The sequence below is a fragment of the Scardinius erythrophthalmus genome, assembly GCF_964197995.2.
Source record: "Scardinius erythrophthalmus genome assembly, chromosome: 10".
Taxonomy (NCBI): domain Eukaryota; kingdom Metazoa; phylum Chordata; class Actinopteri; order Cypriniformes; family Leuciscidae; genus Scardinius; species Scardinius erythrophthalmus.
In genome coordinates, this window is record NC_138230.1 from 35227827 (window position 1) to 35247116 (window position 19290).

General features: G+C 41.7%; 1 protein-coding gene across 1 annotated transcript; it reads right to left on the minus strand.

Annotated features, from left to right (window-relative positions):
- Positions 1-5412: 5412 nt before the first annotated feature.
- tmem106bb (transmembrane protein 106Bb) lies at positions 5413-19221 on the minus strand. The gene is made up of 8 exons (XM_081376379.1): positions 19119-19221; positions 18226-18439; positions 18051-18114; positions 17326-17485; positions 10073-10213; positions 9924-9973; positions 8085-8138; positions 5413-7145 (listed from the first exon to the last, which is right to left on the minus strand). The coding sequence occupies exons 2-8, from the start codon at positions 18428-18430 to the stop codon at positions 7016-7018; spliced, it is 804 nt and encodes a 267-aa protein (XP_081232505.1). The 5' UTR covers positions 18431-18439; positions 19119-19221; the 3' UTR covers positions 5413-7015.
- Between the last annotated feature and the right edge of the window lie 69 nt (positions 19222-19290).

Here is a 19290-nt window from a genome sequence, read left to right on the forward strand (position 1 = left end):
TTTTTCTCACAAAAATAGGATTCGTATGCAATATTGCATTGCCATGTGAGTGTATCATGGTTCTTGTGTCTTTAAGAACCAAAACTCTCACCTTTCACAGTGACACAGTTGCATTCACACTTAAACCATCAAACAACAAACAACAGTCAGCGTTTGCTTCCCTCTCTCTCTTGCAGTTGCACAGTTAAGTAAAAACTGAATGCAACAGTGTCACAGTGATGTTATATTTCCTCCAGTGCATGTATTCAGTTCTCCGTGTATATCACACTGCAGTAAATCAGAGATGCACGAGCCTCTAAGAACCCTTCAAACCAGGGTTCAAAACTACTGTATGATCCAATCCAAACAGAAGTGTAAAACATTATTTAAATAAAATGGGTTACACTTTATTTCGATGGTCCACTTTAGAAATTCTACTAACTATAAGTAGCTTTGTGATAACATGTCAAGTAGCTCTCATTAGAGTATGAGTAGACTGTAGTAGACTGTGAGATGTTGGGGTTTGGGTAAGAAGAATAAGTTGACGTGGTTGTAAAGTTACTGTTAGTTAGTAGAATGTATAAAGTGGCCTATCGAAAGAAATTATTTTCAGTAAAAATCAAATCTAAGAGTTAAGACTTTGAAGAAGCTCAAATATTCAGTATAATATAAAAATGTGGGGAAAAAATTTTAAAAAAGTGGGTGTCTATTAACTTTTCACTGGTAGATCTTCACAGGAACAATAGAATCAATTGCCCTGAGGATCATGTGTGCCATTTTAACTGAATGTGAAACTGATAGATTTACTCTGTGTTCAAAGGAATTTTCCATAACATTAATGGTATCTGTGGCACGAGTACCACAGAATATACTTTCATGTTTAAAAAAAACAAACAAAAAAATTTTTTTTGTGCATTTCCAAGGTAGGTGAAGTTCCAAGTAATCCTTTTATGTGTAATTGCTAAAATACCTTCATGGTATTCTTGAATGAATATTATGCAAATGAGTAGAAATATTGAATATACTGTAGCATTGCATAGACACGGCTATAGGAAGTCATCACACAGAATCTAAAGCTAGCTCATAAAACACATAGTTATGGCTATGCTTTTTTCAAAACAGTATGATAATTACATGTATACAGTACTCTTGTGTGGAACACTTGAACCATAGACTTCAATTGTCTAATCAATTGCAGTTCTGTCTCTATGACAACCATCATTTATGGGATCTGTGCCTTGAACACATATGGGTCTCTCTGGATCTGTGAATGATAAAGACCCCGTTCCTCAGCTGAAAATTTAATCATGTGCTATAAACTCAACAGTGCATTATGCAAATCCTTGAATAAACATCACTGAAGGAACCTGGGATGGTAATCATAGCTCTCTCTTGTGACAAAACGGATAGTTACAAACTGATTAAATGTGAGGATCGCTGCAGGCCGTGGAGAACGTATATGAATTTGAAGTCTTGTTCTTCAGTCTTCACATATATAATTTGCACTTTGCAAATGTAGACAAACTGGTGAATCTCTGTAAAACTTTACCAGTGCCTATAAACAGTTCTGCAGATTTGAAAAACCTTTATTTAAAAAGACAAGTAATTGCAACATAATTATAGCGATCAACTAAATAGAAATTACGCCTCTTATTGGCAGTTCTCCTTGACAACCATTGTGTAATTTGTCTATGCTCTGGAATACATTGCTTTGTTACCAGCTAATAAAACCATGTTGCCTGTTTGAACTTCCATTGTGTTAGTTCTAAATAAGGGTTACGGTAAGTGTTGAGGTTATGAAATAACATTAATTAGACTGTGTTATAATGCCCAATTGTACATGATTACTTTTGTTGTCCTGGGGAAGCATGGAAATGAAAATCTCCTAATTGCACTGAGTTATTTGTGCACTTCAATTATGATGCTCTATAACATTAATTGCAGAGAAGGTGCAGCTTCCAATGAACAACCCCAGTCTTTCACCTTCGAATCTTTCAATCTTTCAAGTTGCCATAAATCAGAAGTTGCAATAGTCTTTTCTTCCCTATTGTGATGTATATCTGAGCTTCTCGAACAAGAAAAAAAAATGTAGGGTGGTACTTGATTTTGTCCATTGAGAATCGATTGGATGCTTGTATTGTGGTGATTTGCTATTGCTGTGATGTCATGTGAGTGACAGGTTGTCCCGCCCTCACGCCAGTAAACGCATCATCAGAGAATAAAAGAAATGTTGCTGCAAGAGTGAGGGGAAGTTATTTTGATTAAAGGTTATGAGGATACATGAATTAAAATATAATGATGTGCACAGATAAATAATTTATAATAATAAATAATTATGATTCCATAAAAAATAGGCAATGTCAATTTTGATTTCATGGAGACTTTATTAACTTTTCATGAACTAACCCTTAATCCTAGAATCTGCCATTTGGAATACATACGAGCGAGTCGCTCAAATGGCGGCAGCCATGTTGCGCCTCCATCTTGAAAATACATTAGCCAAAGAGGGACATACCTGGAAATTCAAGCTTCGCCTTTCGTGTTTTGACACTCAGTGGCACCGTGACGAATGCGAGGGGGAGATTATGGAGATTACTCGCGACTGCCGGCAGATTTGAAATAATACGGCCACCGTATGAGTTAAAACGCCCTCGGAATGGGAGGGGCTAGAAAGTAATATTCAGTTGGTAGTCATAAACAATTTCACCGCTAGATGGGAGAAAATCCTACACAGTGTAGTTTTAAAATAAAGTGTAAACGCTTTTTCTTTTTAATTTTATGTGTTATTGTGAAAAGGTAGTATTAAATATGTTGACTTTTTTTAAAGTGGGTTTTTTTTTCTGCTTTAGTAAGAGACTCAAGTTTCAGGTTTGAATGCAGTATCATAAATGATGTTGACGCCCTTTTTATTGCATTTCCTGTTTTTCAAAAGGAGTTGAAGTTTCAGGTTGTTTACTCTGTTTGTTTACTTTGTCTAAATCTTGTTAGGCCTAGTTAAAAATAATTAAACGAATCCAATAAGTTATTACTTATAAACAACTGGATATGTTACTCCTCACGGAAACCTGCCAGTTACCAAATGACTACCTTCATCTAAACATTCTTACTCCCTCTGCTCTGGATATAAACACGTCTTAGCCACGTCTCTGTGGTAGAGGTGACGGCCTTGCAGTTGTCTACCAGAATGGTGTGAAAGTTTTCATGATTGAATTTTACAATGTGAAATCTTCTGAATACATGGCTTTGAAAGACAAGTGCTTGCTTTTCTTAACTTTTTCTCAAACTCCATTAATGCATCTTCTCTGTCCATTTACTCAGATTTTTCTTGTCCTTCTGCTGTTATCTCTACTTAGCAACTCTGCTATATCTGAAGCCTTGGACAAACACACCCCCATGATAACTATGGTATTTTCATCTCATGCTTCTCCTTGGCATACCTGAGCTCTGAATGCTTAAACAAATTTGCAGACTTCTGGACGTCAATGCCCAGAAATGTAGTAAAGACATTGTTAAAATAGTCCATGTGACTACAGTGGTTCAAGCTTTATGTTATGAAGCGACGAGAATACTTTTTGTACGCAATTTTTTTTTAATTAATAACGAAACGTTAAAAAAAAAAAACCTGCAACAAATAACTTTATTCAACAATTTCTTCTCGTCTGTGTCAGTCTCCTACACTGATCGTGTAGTAAACACTGTGCAGCGCTTCTGGGTTCTACGTCAGAGCGCTGGGTCATTATTGGCCGACGCTGTTCACGTGCGTGTGATGTAATAACTTTTTCATTACAGCTATATTATAATAAAATAAATATAATAAAACATTTAAGTTTCTAAACTGCTCGGAAAAGCTGTTGCCTTTCAGTTACAATCAATCTCATCTTGATCCCTACCTGGTTTTCGATCAGGCCATAGCACTTAAACAGCACTGTTAAAAATTACCAATGACCTTCTCCTATCTGCTGATTCTGATTTAACAGAAGCTTTTGACACTGTATCCCATCACATACTTATCTCTCATCTTTCAGCTATAGGCATCACGGGTAGAGCTCTTTCTTGGTTTACATCCCATCTCACTGATAGACAATTATTCATTTCTGTCCATAACTTCAAATCCCCCACTTCTCTCAAGGTGTCCCTCAAGGCTTTGTTGTTGGACATCTTCTTTTCAGTAATTATTTATTACTCCTTGGTAACTAATTGCTCTGCTTCTGCTCTTCCTCTTGACTCATTAAATGCCTGACTTGTATTGCTGACATCAAAAACTGCTTTGATAGCCTCATGTCTCGACTACTGTAATTTGCTTCTTATTGGACTGCTGGCTAAAACAATTGCTAGATTACAATCTGTTAAAAACAATTCTCAGATGAGTAATTTCTCAAGTCAAGAAGTCTGAACACATTACCCCTTTGCTCTATAATCTCAGTGGTTTCCCATTTCCGTATTCAGTATAAAATTATCTTCGTAACATTTAAATGCCTTCATGATCTTGCTCCCGATTATCTGTCTGATCTGTTGCACTTGTGTTCTAAACTACTTAGAACACTATCTAAGGCTGCATCGAAAGGTAACTTCGCGTCTGCTGCCATGTTGGATCCATAGATATAAACAAACTGCTTCGGTGTGTCGCATAGACGTCGTCGTTGTCTTGCTGCTCCCTCCCCGTTCTGTGATTGGTCCCCTCGCTGGTCCATGGAATCCAGGCTGCCTAGCAGCGTGAATAAAATCGCGCTGCGCGCAAGGCAGCATGGGGAGACCCAGGCTAGGCGCTCCGCAAAAACTTGCGAGAATCACAACTTGCTTTACGGCACGACGTCACATCAACAACATATGAAGCAGCCTCTATGGAAGACACTAGCACGCATTTCAGACGTGAATCATGGCAGAGTCGACGAAGAAAGCGCAGTCGTAAGAGTGCAGACGGCTCTGCGTGAGGGGTATTTACGACAGTAACTTAAATACAAGTACTCCACAGCGACTCTAGGGGTCGCTGTTTGAGAAAAACTGAAACTGCATAGTGTGCCTTTAAAACTGCTTACTGTACCACACTTTCGTCTCTCATCAAAGGGTGTTAGATCATTCAGTGCTATGGCACCGAAACTCACTTCCACAACTCTTCGTGACACCTCCATATCCTCATTCAAATCACAACTAAAAACCTCTTTTCTCAGTCTACCTCCATCTAGTGTTTTACTGTGTTTAGTTTTTGTCAATATGCATGTGTATATTTATTAATATATGGGTGTATCTTGTTGATGCCATGTTTACTTCATTATCTCCCTGTGAAGCAAACCTTGAGCTTAGGAAAGCGCTTTATTATTAAATTACTATGACTAAACTATAGTTATTATTACTATTAAATTACAGGTCCAGTAAATAGATCAATGTGTTTGCACATTTGTTCATGCAACAAATAATCACTAATCAGCTTAAACTGGAATTCAATCCTGTGCACATAAAGTATTTACTGAGTGCTTTTATATAGAATTATTAATGTACCCGAAACATAAGACAACTTTTTCATTACAGCAATATTATAATAAAATTAAAATGGTAAATGGACTGCATTTATATAGCGCTTTCACAGACCTATGGCCACCAAAGCGCTTTACATAGCCTCACATTCACCCATTCACTCACTCATTCACACACCGACGGCGGAGTCAGCCATGCAAGGCGCCATCCAGCTCGTCGGGAGCAGCTGGGGTTAGGTGTCTTGCTCATGGACACCTCGACACTTGGTCAGGTGGAACCGGGGATTGAACCACCAACCTCTCGGTTTGTAGACAATCTACATGAACCACTGAGCCACTGCCGCCCCTATATATAGGCAATATTATAACAAAATTAAGAAAATGCATTTAAACACCCTCAAACAAACTAAACATGTTATTCTTTTTCTCACATACATTCCTAGAAACGAAGAACAAGTGACTCAAAACATGTTTATTTTCATGGAAACCAGTAAGTGTCATGTTATTTCAGTTGTTAGGAAATGCAAAAATGCCAAGTCATGTTAGCAGCCACTTCTATTACAGATGCAATACTTCATCAAAGTATATCACCTTTTAAGCTTTTTTTAAAAACATGATTAAAATGTTTACAAATGTAAATTTCTATATAGACCATGTTGTTTAAAATGTTATCAAAGTTCTCCCTATTTAAACGTAACATCTAGTTTTAATAAGCAAACTTCTACTTGAAATGCCTTTAAATTCTGAACAATAAGGACTCAGAAGGAATGGTCATCTCATAATATCCTCCATTATTTAAGTAGTCAGATGCTCTCAGGTCCCAGTGATTGTGGTTCTACGTAATTAGTGCTTTATCAGTTTGCATTTGGAGGCGATTTTTCATGGAGATTGCCAGCTTATAAACTGTGACAATGAGAAACTTTGCTGTGCAACAAAATAAATAGATTGAAACATTTACATGAAGCACAATTTTTGTGCCATCTACAATGTCATTCCCTCAGTGGTCACATGATCCTTTTGTATGAAACACACAGTAGTTGAAAGCAATCTCAAATATGCATCCCCCACTCCCCCTCAGAAAACAGCATCATGTAATGCCGTCTGTGAGCACGAACCAACTCTGTGGAACTGGAACGAGGTATTAGTGTGTTTGGGTTAAGATTGATCTCGTCATTGAATATCAGGCTCAACACGATAAAAATAATAACCCGAAGTACAGCTGACAAAAAGCTGGCGTCAAATACATAAATACATCAAGTCAGTTCAGAGGGGTTTTAAATAGGTAGTGCTTGAAGACAAGGGAACTCTGTCAAAAGGTATCTTGTACCGCAACACTAATGAACGATTCTGTTTGGCAAAGTGAACTGGAATGAGAACTACGCAAACCCCGTAATGTTCATATTGCTTGGAGAAAATAAAGTGCATCATTCATGAATTGCAAACACCCTGACATCTAGTGTTTCGCTGGCAGAAGTGCAGTAAACCCTCAAACGGATTTGCCAAAACAATGACACATGGAATGGAGAGGTGAGGGACAGGGTGATGTTACACTATCAGGATCAGCTCTACCCTGCCCAAGGAGTATTCAGACTATATTCATGCAGAGCTGTAGTGTTTCCTCCACAGTCCACATACTGGTACATCTCCTGAGACACCTGCTCAGCATGGCCAAAGTACACTGTAGTGACGGTTACCCTGCAAACCGATGAGCAAAGTTAGTAACAAATAAACCAAGAACATTTACCTGACTGCACTAGAATTATCTCAAACCTGCTTTTCCTGCGTGACTGCTGAACATATAGCAATGTGTGCTAAGTGCTGCACAACAGCTCCAATGTTTTTTGTTAAATAAGTGTTGGACATAATGTACTTAATTAATTTTCTCAGACCAATTGAATCAAAAGCATATTTGAAAATCAAACAAAAAAAGTTCAAGACTGTGTACTTAACAGTTTTAAGCTCATTGTTTTTTGTCTTCTGGTTTGTATTTCCACAGCATGAGGGCAAGATCTTATCAATTTAAGACTGAACTGCCCGTTTTAAAATCTTCCTGGTCTACTGACATTTCTTATGACGTCTACTTCAAACATTGCAATGCTCATGATAACTTTACCTAACTCTACAATAAGTAAATCCACTTCACCATCTAATTACTCTTCGACAGCGATGTCATAGAAACATACAGACCTACCGCAAAAACGGAAGTTCAAAAACAAAGCTCTAAAGATGGCTGTGTGCTTGTTTTAAATATTTTTATACTGTATATAGATAAAACCTTTTATTTTTATTGCAAAATATGCATATCTATGTAGTTTGAGCACATAGGGATACTGACTGTCACGTAATTTGCAGTGCTTTGTGGGAATCAGCGATGCTAAAGGGTTCTTTTGGCGTGATTTGCTTGTTTTGATTCTCTGATTGGTGGAGATTTCTTTGCAGAATCATGAGTTATGTAGTTTTCACCAGGAATTTCACTGTTAAATTCGATTATTTAAAATAAAATAAAAATAATGCAGACTGGCGTTTTCAACAAAAGCATGTACCATCGAAATAACAGTAGGTCTGTCTTTAAAAGTTTATAAATTATTGTTAAAAATCAATCAAAACAATATACGTGTTTTGCACAATACTTACTGCATCATAACCACAATGTTGTGCACCTTGATGCTCTGCAGAGTACAGTAGTCACTGTAAAACAGATGAAGTCGAAAAGGTCTGTTAGGGATAAATATAAACTCAGAAAAAAAAAGCTTTGCATATCAAACTTTTCTCATTACCAACGATTTGCATATCAAATCAATATCATTACCTTCCCCATTATTGGAAAGGGTTTAAACTAAGTTTTTCATGCTTGTTCAATGAACCATAAACAATTATTGCACATGCACCTGTGGAACAGTCTTTAAGATGCTAAGTGTTTACAGGCGGTAGACAAATAATGTCACAGTTCCAATAACTTAGACCTTTCTAAGTTAAGTTAGTAGAAACTTAGACCTTTCTACTGACTAGGGGTGGAACGGTACACAGAAGTCATGGTTCGTTTCATACCTCGGTTCAGACATCACGGTTCGGTGCGAGTTCAGTACAATGGAGGAAAAAGCAAAACAAAAATGCAGAAGGCAATTTTATTTTTTTTGTGCATGTCTCAGGCTGTACCACCAAAGGAAAATAAATGTCTTAAGCCTTGTATTTTTTAAATAAGTTTTATTAATAAAGTAAAGGCATAGAACCAGTTTATTTGTAGTGCACTGACAATAGTTTTATATAATTTATTTATTAATTAAATCACTCAAGACTAAAAGACCTTGAGATATGTTTGGTAATTGTACCTGAATAAATGTAAAATTAATTTGCTATATTTCAGATCAATTTATTTGTTTTCCTTAAAATTTTAATAAACAATAACTTTAATCTCATCTGAATTATAAAAAAAATATTTCTGTATAAAATAATACTACCATTAAAAACACATTTGATTTTCTTTTTTAATCAATGTAGAATGTGTCACTTAAAAATAAACAGATTGGTGCTCTGTTTGAGGACAAGAAATGAAAACCAATGCAATATGATTAATGTTTGCACCCACAGACTGTTTTTAAATGGGGTTGGATAAATATTTGTTGCTTTTAAACTGTGTGTGTGTCTATGTCTGTGTGTGTGAGAGAGATTTTGGTTGGGTGACAGGTGTAGGTTACAGTTTGACAAGAGTTTACAGTTTGACAAAAGCACAATGTTGTGTTTTATTGCGAGTGTACACAAATATAAGTAAACACTTTGCAGTTTGAATGACACCCTGTATGAACAAAATGACGGAGTATGTTTTTTATGTTTCCACTGTTCGCTCGCGCCCACGCCTCTCTCTCTCACACACACACACACACACACACACAACATATTCCAGCATTGCAATCTTGACATCGCAGCCTGTTCATTATAGCCACAGAGCTTCAAAGGTAAGGCGGGGCTACAGATTAGGTCTCCCTAAAGAACCTGCATTAGTAGTTCTGCATTACATTAATTCATTTGCATGCGGGTTTTATTAATTTTTATACTGTGATTTCTCTGTGTATATTCATGCACCGAACCGTGACGCCCGTACCGTACCGTTTCGGTTCAATACGAATACATGTACCGTTCCACCCCTACTACTGACTAACTGTGAAAAACACCAGGAGAAAGATGCCCAGAGTCCCTGATCACCTGCGTGAACATGCCATAGATTGTAGGGACGCATGTGGACTGCAGATGTGGCCAGAGCAATAAACCTCAATGTCCCTAAAGTAAGACGCCTAAGACTACAGGGAGGCAGGAAGGACAGCTGGTCATCCTTGCAGTGCCAAACCACGTTACCATATGTACCCCCCAGATTCGAGAACTTGCAAGTGTCTTAGTGGAAGAGTGGAGTAACATCTCAAAGCAAAACTGGCAAACTGATGCATGATTTCATGTATAAAAAAAAGTGTGTATACTTACTACATATAGCTCATTTCATCAGCTATGGTGGTGGGCACCATGTAGTCAATCTGAAAAAAAAAAAAAAAAATTAATTATAACACAAATATGATTAAAGATTATATATGCTGGAACATACATTTCAACAGCTATTGAAAGTACAGCTCTACCTGCTTCAAATCCAGGGGGCCAATAGTGGTTATGTTGCTAATGCGGGTCTTTCCAATCACAGTCTTGGAAAACTGCACCTGGGCTGTGATGTTGGCCACGTCCACCGAGTAATAGTTGTTGTTAGTAATATTCAATGAGTTCTTTAAAGGAAAAAAAGACAATTAAACAGGATGAACAGACATCTAAAAAAAAATCTGTCTGTGGAAAAAGATTATACAGGTTTGGAACGACAGACAGGATGAAATACAATACACAGATCTCTTGTGAGAGTGAGTTTGTTGTGTTTGAAACGACTTGAAAGTCTGGTAGTGTGTGATCCTCAGTTGTGTATGACGCCCAGTTTTTCTCTAACCATCTTCCAATGGTAACCAAGTTGGTTACTTGATTGCAAAATGTGGCGAGGGGGGCGTGGTTTTGCGAAGTCTGTAGCAGGAGAGAAAGGAGGGGGCCGATCGGTGAGTAAGTAGGTCAAGTGCAAAATGATGAACACCTGTGTCTGATTGCAGTGATTGGCGTGGAGAGACCGGATATAAGCCAGCGTTCGGGAGGAGGAGAGAGAGAGAGTTGGACTGAAACCTCACGGAACGTTATTGTCTGTTTGGAGTGGAAGTTGTCTTTTGTTTTTGTATTTTTGTGTGAGCTGTGCGTGGCACGGTGAATGCGCTACGTGCGCCCCTTTTGTTTATTTATTTCTTTATTTACAATAAAGTGTGAGTGTTTCAGTCACGCCGACCCCTGTCTTCTTCCTTCCTTACACATACGAACATTGAACCTCTTTACACTGGTGCTGAAACCCGGGAAGGAAGAAGATCGCCGCCGCTATGCAGACTCCGCCAGGTACGCCATTTGCGGACATCATTCAATCGCTCGCGGGTCTTCACCAGGAACATCACCAACATCTGCTGGCCATAAAAGAGGAGCAGGACAAACGGTTCGAGGCGCTCCTCCGTGGCCAGCATGAAGACCGCGAGCTGTTCCGGAGCTGGATAGACCGGGAGGTTAGGGCCGTCCCCCCAACATACAAAGACTCGTCCTCGCCGATACCTCTCAATAAAATGGGTCCCCAGGATGATCCGGAGGCATTCCTGGAGCTATTTGAGAGGTCGGCTGAGGACCGGGGATGGCCCTCGACGGACTGGCCAATGCGGCTGATACCCCTGCTGTCAGGAGAGGCGCAGGTGGCCGCTCACCAACTGCCAGTCCAGAATCTCCTGGTCTATCAGGACCTCAAGCGGGCCATTCTTCAGCGGGTTGGCCGGACTCCAGAACAACATCGGCAGAGGTTCAGGACACTGAACCTCGAGGAGTCTGGCCGACCCTTCATCATGGCCCAACAGCTCCGGGACTCATGCCGCAAGTGGCTGATGGCCGACGGAAGCGACGTCGAGGAAATCATCGACCGTGTGGTACTGGAGCAGTTCGTGGCGCGGTTGCCACGAGAGACCGCGCAGTGGGTCCAGTGCCACCGCCCGACGTCGCTGAACCAGGCCATCCAGCTGGCGGAGGACCAAATGGTGGCGTGCCCGGGGGTCGGCGAACCCCTACCATCCGCTTCTCTCTCTCTCTCTCTTTCTAACCCCCCTCCTAAGCCCTCTCCCCTTCCCAGGTATCGGGGAAACCTTCCGCCGAGGCCAGCTCCAAGGTGGAGGACAGGGGGAACCGCGGAGCCGGTAGCTTCCCCCAGGCCTCTTCCCCGGGGAGGGGGCCCATCGAGGGGGGGATTCCCTCCACAGGCTGCGCTATCTCTCTCTCCACGCCAATCCCTTGACCCGCTTCCTGCCACTGGAGCGGCGGGGAAGCCCGGGCCGGCTTGTTGGCGCTGTGGGGACCCGGGTCATTTTATCGACCGGTGTCCGGTGATGGAGGTGGGGACGCTGATCCGGGTCCCCGACGCGCCGCAAGCTGCCCCTGATCAAGCTGGCCTGTACCAAATACCTGTGAGTATAAAGGGGGGTACTTTTCAGGCTCTGGTGGATTCAGGCTGTAACCAAACCTCTGTCCACCAAAGCCTGATTCAACCTAAAGCATTGGATAATGGCCGCATGGTTAAGGTACGGTGTGTGCACGGGGAAGTGGTGAATTATCCGTTAATGCCTGTGGATATTCAATTTAGGGGACAAAAGCATAGTGTGGAGGTGGCGATTAACCCGCACCTCCGGCATCCGCTGATTTTGGGGACAGATTGGCCAGCGTTTAATGAATTATTGGGTCACTTATGTGCGGACGCTTCTTGGGTACAAAAAGAAAAGAGGAAGGTGGCGATTGCTCAGTTGGGAGAAGCTGATCCGGAACCTCTGGGTACTGGTTCAGGGGGACAGAGCGCACTGGAGAGAACCATCCTCACAGAGCGCGATGATTTTCCCCTGGAACAGTCCCAGGATGACACACTCAAACATGCCTTTGATCAGGTTCGCTCTATCGACGGCCAGCTTCTCCACACAGACCAACCGCTCACCTATCCGTATTTTACAATCATAAAAGATAAGTTGTATCGGGTAACCCAAGATGCCCAATCAAAGCAGGATACAACTCAGTTGTTGGTACCTAAAAGCCGTCGGGAAATGCTTTTCCAGACGGCTCATTCTAATCCAATGGCAGGGCATTTAGGACAAACAGCGACACTTAACCGTCTCATGGCCCGATTCTTTTGGCCGGGCATTCACGAGAATGTACGCAAGTGGTGTGCGTCGTGTCGTGAATGTCAGTTGGTGAATCCACCGGCCAACCCAAAAGCACCATTGTGCCCTATTCCGTTGATGCAGGTCCCCTTCGAACGAATTGGTATGGACCTCATCGGGCCATTAGAACGGTCAGCACGGGGACATCGCTTTGCGTTAGTCCTGGTGGACTACGCAACGCGATATCCTGAAGCAGTTCTGCTTCGCAATATTTCCGCAAATAGTGTGGCGAGCGCTCTGTTTCAACTAATCTCCCGGGTGGGAATCCCGAAAGAGATTCTCACCGATCAAGGCACGGCGTTTATGTCACGAACGATACGCGAACTTTACGGATTATTGGGCATTAAATCGATCCGGACCAGTGTCTATCACCCACAAACAGACGGGCTGGTCGAACGATTTAACCGCACTTTGAAATCCATGATTCGAAAGTTCGTACACGAAGACGCCAAAAATTGGGATAAATGGTTAGAACCCCTCTTGTTCGCTGTACGGGAGGTCCCGCAAGCCTCCACGGGGTTTTCCCCCTTCGAGCTTCTCTATGGGCGTCAGCCCCGCGGGGTGTTAGATGTCCTTAGGGAGACTTGGGAGGACGGACCTTCAGCTAGTAAAAATGAAATTCAGTATGTCCTGGACCTGAGAACAAAACTCCACACTTTGGGGCGGCTGTCACGGGAGAATTTGTTACAGGCTCAGGACAAGCAAAGTCGGCTGTACAACAGGGGAACTAGACTGCGTCAATTCACACCGGGAGAGAAAGTGCTTGTATTACTTCCTACCTCTAGCTCAAAATTACTCGCAAAGTGGCAAGGACCTTTTGAGGTTACACGGCGAATTGGAGATCTCAACTATGAGGTAATACGAACAGATAGGGGCGGGGCACATCAAATTTACCACCTCAACCTGCTTAAAAAATGGTCTGAGGTGGAATCAGTGATGCTGGCGATGGTGGTGAGCGGAGAGGAGGATCTCGGTCCAGAGGCGAATGTCAAAACGAAATCTCTCGCCCTGGCCGCTGGGGGAGACCACCTCTCACCATCCCAGCTCACTGATGTGCATAATTTACAAGCAGATTTTGCTGATGTGTTCTCGCCCCTGCCTGGTCGGACGGACCTCATTCAGCACCACGTTGAGTCAGAGCCGGGCGTGGTGGTTCGCAGCCGGCCGTATCGACTGCCAGAGCATAAAAAGAAAGTTGTGCAAAGCGAATTAGAGTCGATGCTTGAGTTGGGAGTAATAGAAGAATCTAACAGTGACTGGGCGAGCCCGATAGTTTTAGTTCCTAAAACGGACGGCTCGATCCGGTTCTGTGTAGATTACAGGAAGGTGAATGCTGTGTCGAAGTTCGACGCTTATCCAATGCCAAGGGTGGACGAATTGCTTGATCGGCTGGGTACTCAGGGCTCCAGACTAACTTTTTTTATTAGGAGCGCTGTAGCCCCTGACTTAAAATTTTAGGAGCACAAGCAGAAAATTTAGGGGCGCACCTTAAATCATCTTACAATGCAATTATTCACATTTTCCCCCAAAATAACTGTATTACTGACAAATGCTTTGATAATAAATAGCCTTAACGTACAGAAAGTATGGTGCAGTTTTATTTTAAGATCACAGGCTCCAGACTAACATTTGAGGGCAGCGGCACTAAGTTCTACAGAAAGTATTTGGTAGCACTGTGGGATGACAAAGCACTGGGCTTAATTTGAGGTGTATAGATAAAGTTAACTTTAATTATTATCATTCATAATGTCTTAATAATTCAAAAGCAAAATGAGTGACAAAATAGATATTAGGGAGTGAAAATAGCCAATAAGCGTCCTCTGCAGCTATGTTTACAATAGTAATTTAATATTTTTTTCTTTTCTTTTTTTTAAATAAGTGTGAGTTTTCCTACTTCTTGAAACTTTTAGTTTTATAAATAGGGACAATCTTTAAAGGATGAACAAAAAATGTTTTGGTCAACACATTAAAAATAACATTTAAATATGATATTATAGTTTTGAAGTGCTGGAAAAAGATGTGTAGGCTACTGTTATAACCACGATATACCATAGTTACAGTAAGTGGTGTTACTACATTAAATCCAAGATGAATGTTGCTGATCTGTGGACCTAAAGCCTTCTATAACTTGTTCGTTCATGGCACATGTTTCTCCTGGTTTCCACGTCAGCGCTGTTTGATCTGATATATGGTTTATAACAGAGAATTCTGCGTCAAATCTGAATGTTTCTCACTGGATCTCGCAGCAATGTTATTAATTCTGTCGCGAACTCAATGGATTTCTTCACTGGATCTCCACGATGTAACTGTTTCGCGTGATCGCGATCGGCCCGCGACTGGCGAGAGAAGCTCTGCGCTGTCTATTATTGGTTCGAACTATTAAACGGTCTATGAAGTAGAAATGAGTAGCGCAGCGCAGCGCAGTTTTTTTTCATTTTATTTAATAACATGTCACGGAATACTCTGCTTGAGGCTGAGATGCGTTTTGTGTTTAAACTGCGAAGTGCCTGCAAACTTCTATTTCCCCGCAGTTCTGGGGTAGCGACTGCAACATTCGCAGCTCATGGAGTTCGTCACCTTACTTACAGTACCTCAACCAGCTGAATTTTCGTAGCCAGTCTTCCCGAAAATAGTGGGTTCAGGCCTTTATCATCATCCGACCGACTGTGTCTGTCCCATAGACTGTAAAAAAATAGGTCTGTCCGTGACATTGATATTTGTCTCCGTCTCCTTCCCACAGACGTTTAACTTACGCGCGCTCGCTTATCTCTAGGACCCTCCCCCTCCACACATTAGCCAGTTACAGTGGCCATTCCCTATTCTTCTCACACTCATTGGCCTGCTACACATTCCGGATTCTTTGACGCGCCCCTTCCACGTTTAACGTAAAAAAAAAATAATTACTGGTCGCACATGTGCGACTGGATGTAAAATTCAGTCGCACATTCTCAAATTTTGGTCGCAAAATGCGACCATTTGGTCGCAGTCTGGAGCCCTGGTACTGCTCGATTTTATTCGACATTGGACTTAACCAAGGGATATTGGCAGATCCCCTTATCTCCATTATCCAAAGAAAAAACAGCTTTCACCACGCCGTTTGGGTTACACCAATTTGTCACTCTTCCTTTCGGGTTGTTCGGGGCTCCGGCAACGTTTCAGCGTCTGATGGACAGGATTCTCCGACCGCACGCTGCATATGCCGCTGCCTACTTGGATGATATCATCATCTATAGTGGTGACTGGCAGCGTCATATGCAGCAGGTGCGGGCTGTCCTGAAGACGCTGAGACGAGCTGGGCTCACGGCCAACCCGAAGAAGTGTGCAATTGGGCGGGTGGAAGTAAGATATCTGGGCTTCCACTTGGGTCATGGACAAGTGCGTCCCCAAATTGATAAGACAGCAGCGGTTGCGACTTGTCCGAGACCCAAGACCAAAAAGGAGGTTAGACAGTTCCTGGGGCTGGCGGGTTATTACAGAAGGTTTGTACCTAATTATTCGGACCTCGCCAGCCCGCTGACTGATCTAACTAAAAAGGAGGTACCAGATACGGTCCAATGGACGGAGCAGTGTCAGCGGGCTTTTACCCAGATAAAGGCTGCTTTATGTGGCGGACCGCTATTACATGCCCCTGACTTTTCTCTCCCTTTCATCCTACAGACCGACGCGTCGGACAGAGGGATGGGCGCGGTCCTGTCCCAGGAGGTGGAGGGTGAGGAGCGGCCGGTGCTGTACATCAGTCGGAAGCTCTCTAAGAGAGAGACGGTGTACAGCACCATAGAAAAGGAGTGTTTGGCCATCAGATGGGCCGTTCTCACCCTCCGCTACTACCTCTTGGGACGGGAGTTCACCCTCTGTTCGGACCACGCTCCCCTACAGTGGCTCCACCGCATGAAGGATACCAACGCGCGGATCACTCGTTGGTATCTCGCTTTACAGCCGTTTAAGTTCAAGGTGATCCACAGGCCGGGTGTACAGATGGTTGTGGCTGACTTCCTCTCCAGGAGGAGGGGGGGGAGGCTGCAGGCCGGATGGCTCCCCGGCCTGAGTCGGGCGGTGGGGGTATGTGGCGAGGGGGGCGTGGTTTTGCGAAGTCTGTAGCAGGAGAGAAAGGAGGGGGCCGATCGGTGAGTAAGTAGGTCAAGTGCAAAATGATGAACACCTGTGTCTGATTGCAGTGATTGGCGTGGAGAGACCGGATATAAGCCAGCGTTCGGGAGGAGGAGAGAGAGAGAGTTGGACTGAAACCTCACGGAACGTTATTGTCTGTTTGGAGTGGAAGTTGTCTTTTGTTTTTGTATTTTTGTGTGAGCTGTGCGTGGCACGGTGAATGCGCTACGTGCGCCCCTTTTGTTTATTTATTTCTTTATTTACAATAAAGTGTGAGTGTTTCAGTCACGCCGACCCCTGTCTTCTTCCTTCCTTACACATACGAACATTGAACCTCTTTACACAAAATAAGGGTGATATTGCCAGCTTTAAATTACAACACAATTTTCATATTTGGGATCCCTCAAATTTATTGCTGATACACCATCGAACACTATTAAACTCACTTGTGTCGTGGAGGAACATACCGTAACATTGAGATACACAATGCGTTTGCCCTGGTCATAGGACACGTAGACAGACTTCACTCCCACATAGTTCACATCAATGGAACGTGGGAAAAGGAAGAACACAGCCAGGCTGGAGAGCAGCAGGCACACAAGAACTGAAGCTGTCACATACAGCTTGCTGAAACATAGATTAAGAGCTAAATCAGTAAAGCAAACACAACATAAATATCTTCTAAAAGGAATGAGACTAAAACAATGAGAACTGGATCAACAAAACTGCATTAGGATAAACATTTCTCAGAATATCTGCACTTCAAATTTAATATTCTTAAATGCCATTTTCAAAACTTTCATATCACTTCCATCGGCTTCAATGCGAACAAACTAAATTACCCTGCTTATATATAAAAAAATATATATAGTAATATTAATACTGGACTGAAATATATAATAATAATTATACATTTTTATTTGGGGATACAAATAGTAATATAACAAGAGTAATATATTTCTATTTTAATTCACTTTTATGCATTAGACGATATTAAATTTAATTTCAAAAAGCAACGAATGAAAATAAAATCTAAAACTTGACTACGGTGTCAGTTCAGTTGCATTTTTAAGACCTTTGAAAAGTGGATTTAAGACATTTTATTGTTAATTAAGGCCTTTTTTTTAATACAATAAGACATTTTAAGACTTTGAGGATCCGCAGACACCCTGATTTTACAAAAATCTCTTACGTTCTCCTTGGTCTCAGCCTCTGGTCGCTGTATGGGATCAGGGCCACCAGCTGATTTTCTTGGCCTGCATAAACATGTCACAGTGTGTCACATCACATGGTGTACATTTCAGATTGGGTTCCTTTAAAAAACATTTCAATCAACATGAACTTTCTAGATGAAGTGTTCTATGTACCTCGCGGGATCCTTCCAGTGCCTTGGCATGTGGGGCAGGTGACGCTGTCTCGGCCAGTGAACTCCACGTAAGGGAACTGAGACACATCTCCCCCGCTCTTATTGTCCTCCGTCTGCATGGCACTGTACCCGGGGGATGCGGTTAGGCTGTCCTGACAGTCATCATGACAGGTATGCTTGGGCAGGTGGGAAAGGGCCTTTCCCATTTTGTACACCTGCGATAAAAGCAAAAATTTAATATGGGCAAAAAAACACAAATTATACTATAAAACTAAGATTGAAAGCAAAATTAAACATCACTAGCATGTCTAGAAAAACAAAACTGCATTAAATAGAATTAATTTTCAACAGAGAATCAAATGCAATTGAATCTTGAATAGAGAATCAAATATAACAGAATCTCATTGAAAATCAAATAGAACATAACTTTTAACGGAGAACTTAAAAAAGAGAATCAATTCAATCAGATATTATGAACCCTAGTAGCAATATTTCAACCGGTATACGGATTACTGTATCTTATATAATACATGACTGAGGCAGTCATGCAGACAAGAAGGAGTAGCCTAGGCTATACGATGTCAACAAGCATTTTATTTGCCAAAACAACAACCGTCATCATGTATGGGATTAATGACAGATGATCAAACTACATTCATGTGTCGTGTTTATGGTTTAGAAGTGCCAAGTCAAAAACCATACAATGCCATTTGTGAGTTAGGCCTTGACACATTAACGTTAGCTCCCGTTACATGAGCATTGACTGGTTGGCTAAAAACAAAGCTAAATTAAAAACGCAGCGGCCTAGTTTGCTCTGAACCAGTAGATAAATGCAGCGCCTATGATTAAAATAGGCTTGTCTCATATCAAATATGTAAAAGATCATGTTCTTACCTAAAATGGTCGGTTTAGATGAGCGCTTCAGTTCAGTTGACATGCAAATATCGATTCGTTTATCTTTTGCACTGACATGCGCAGTGCGTCGTTTCTCAGACTAGACTAGGCACACAATATAATCTCATTAATATTAATTAACCTCCATGGAGCATCCAATCACGTAATACAT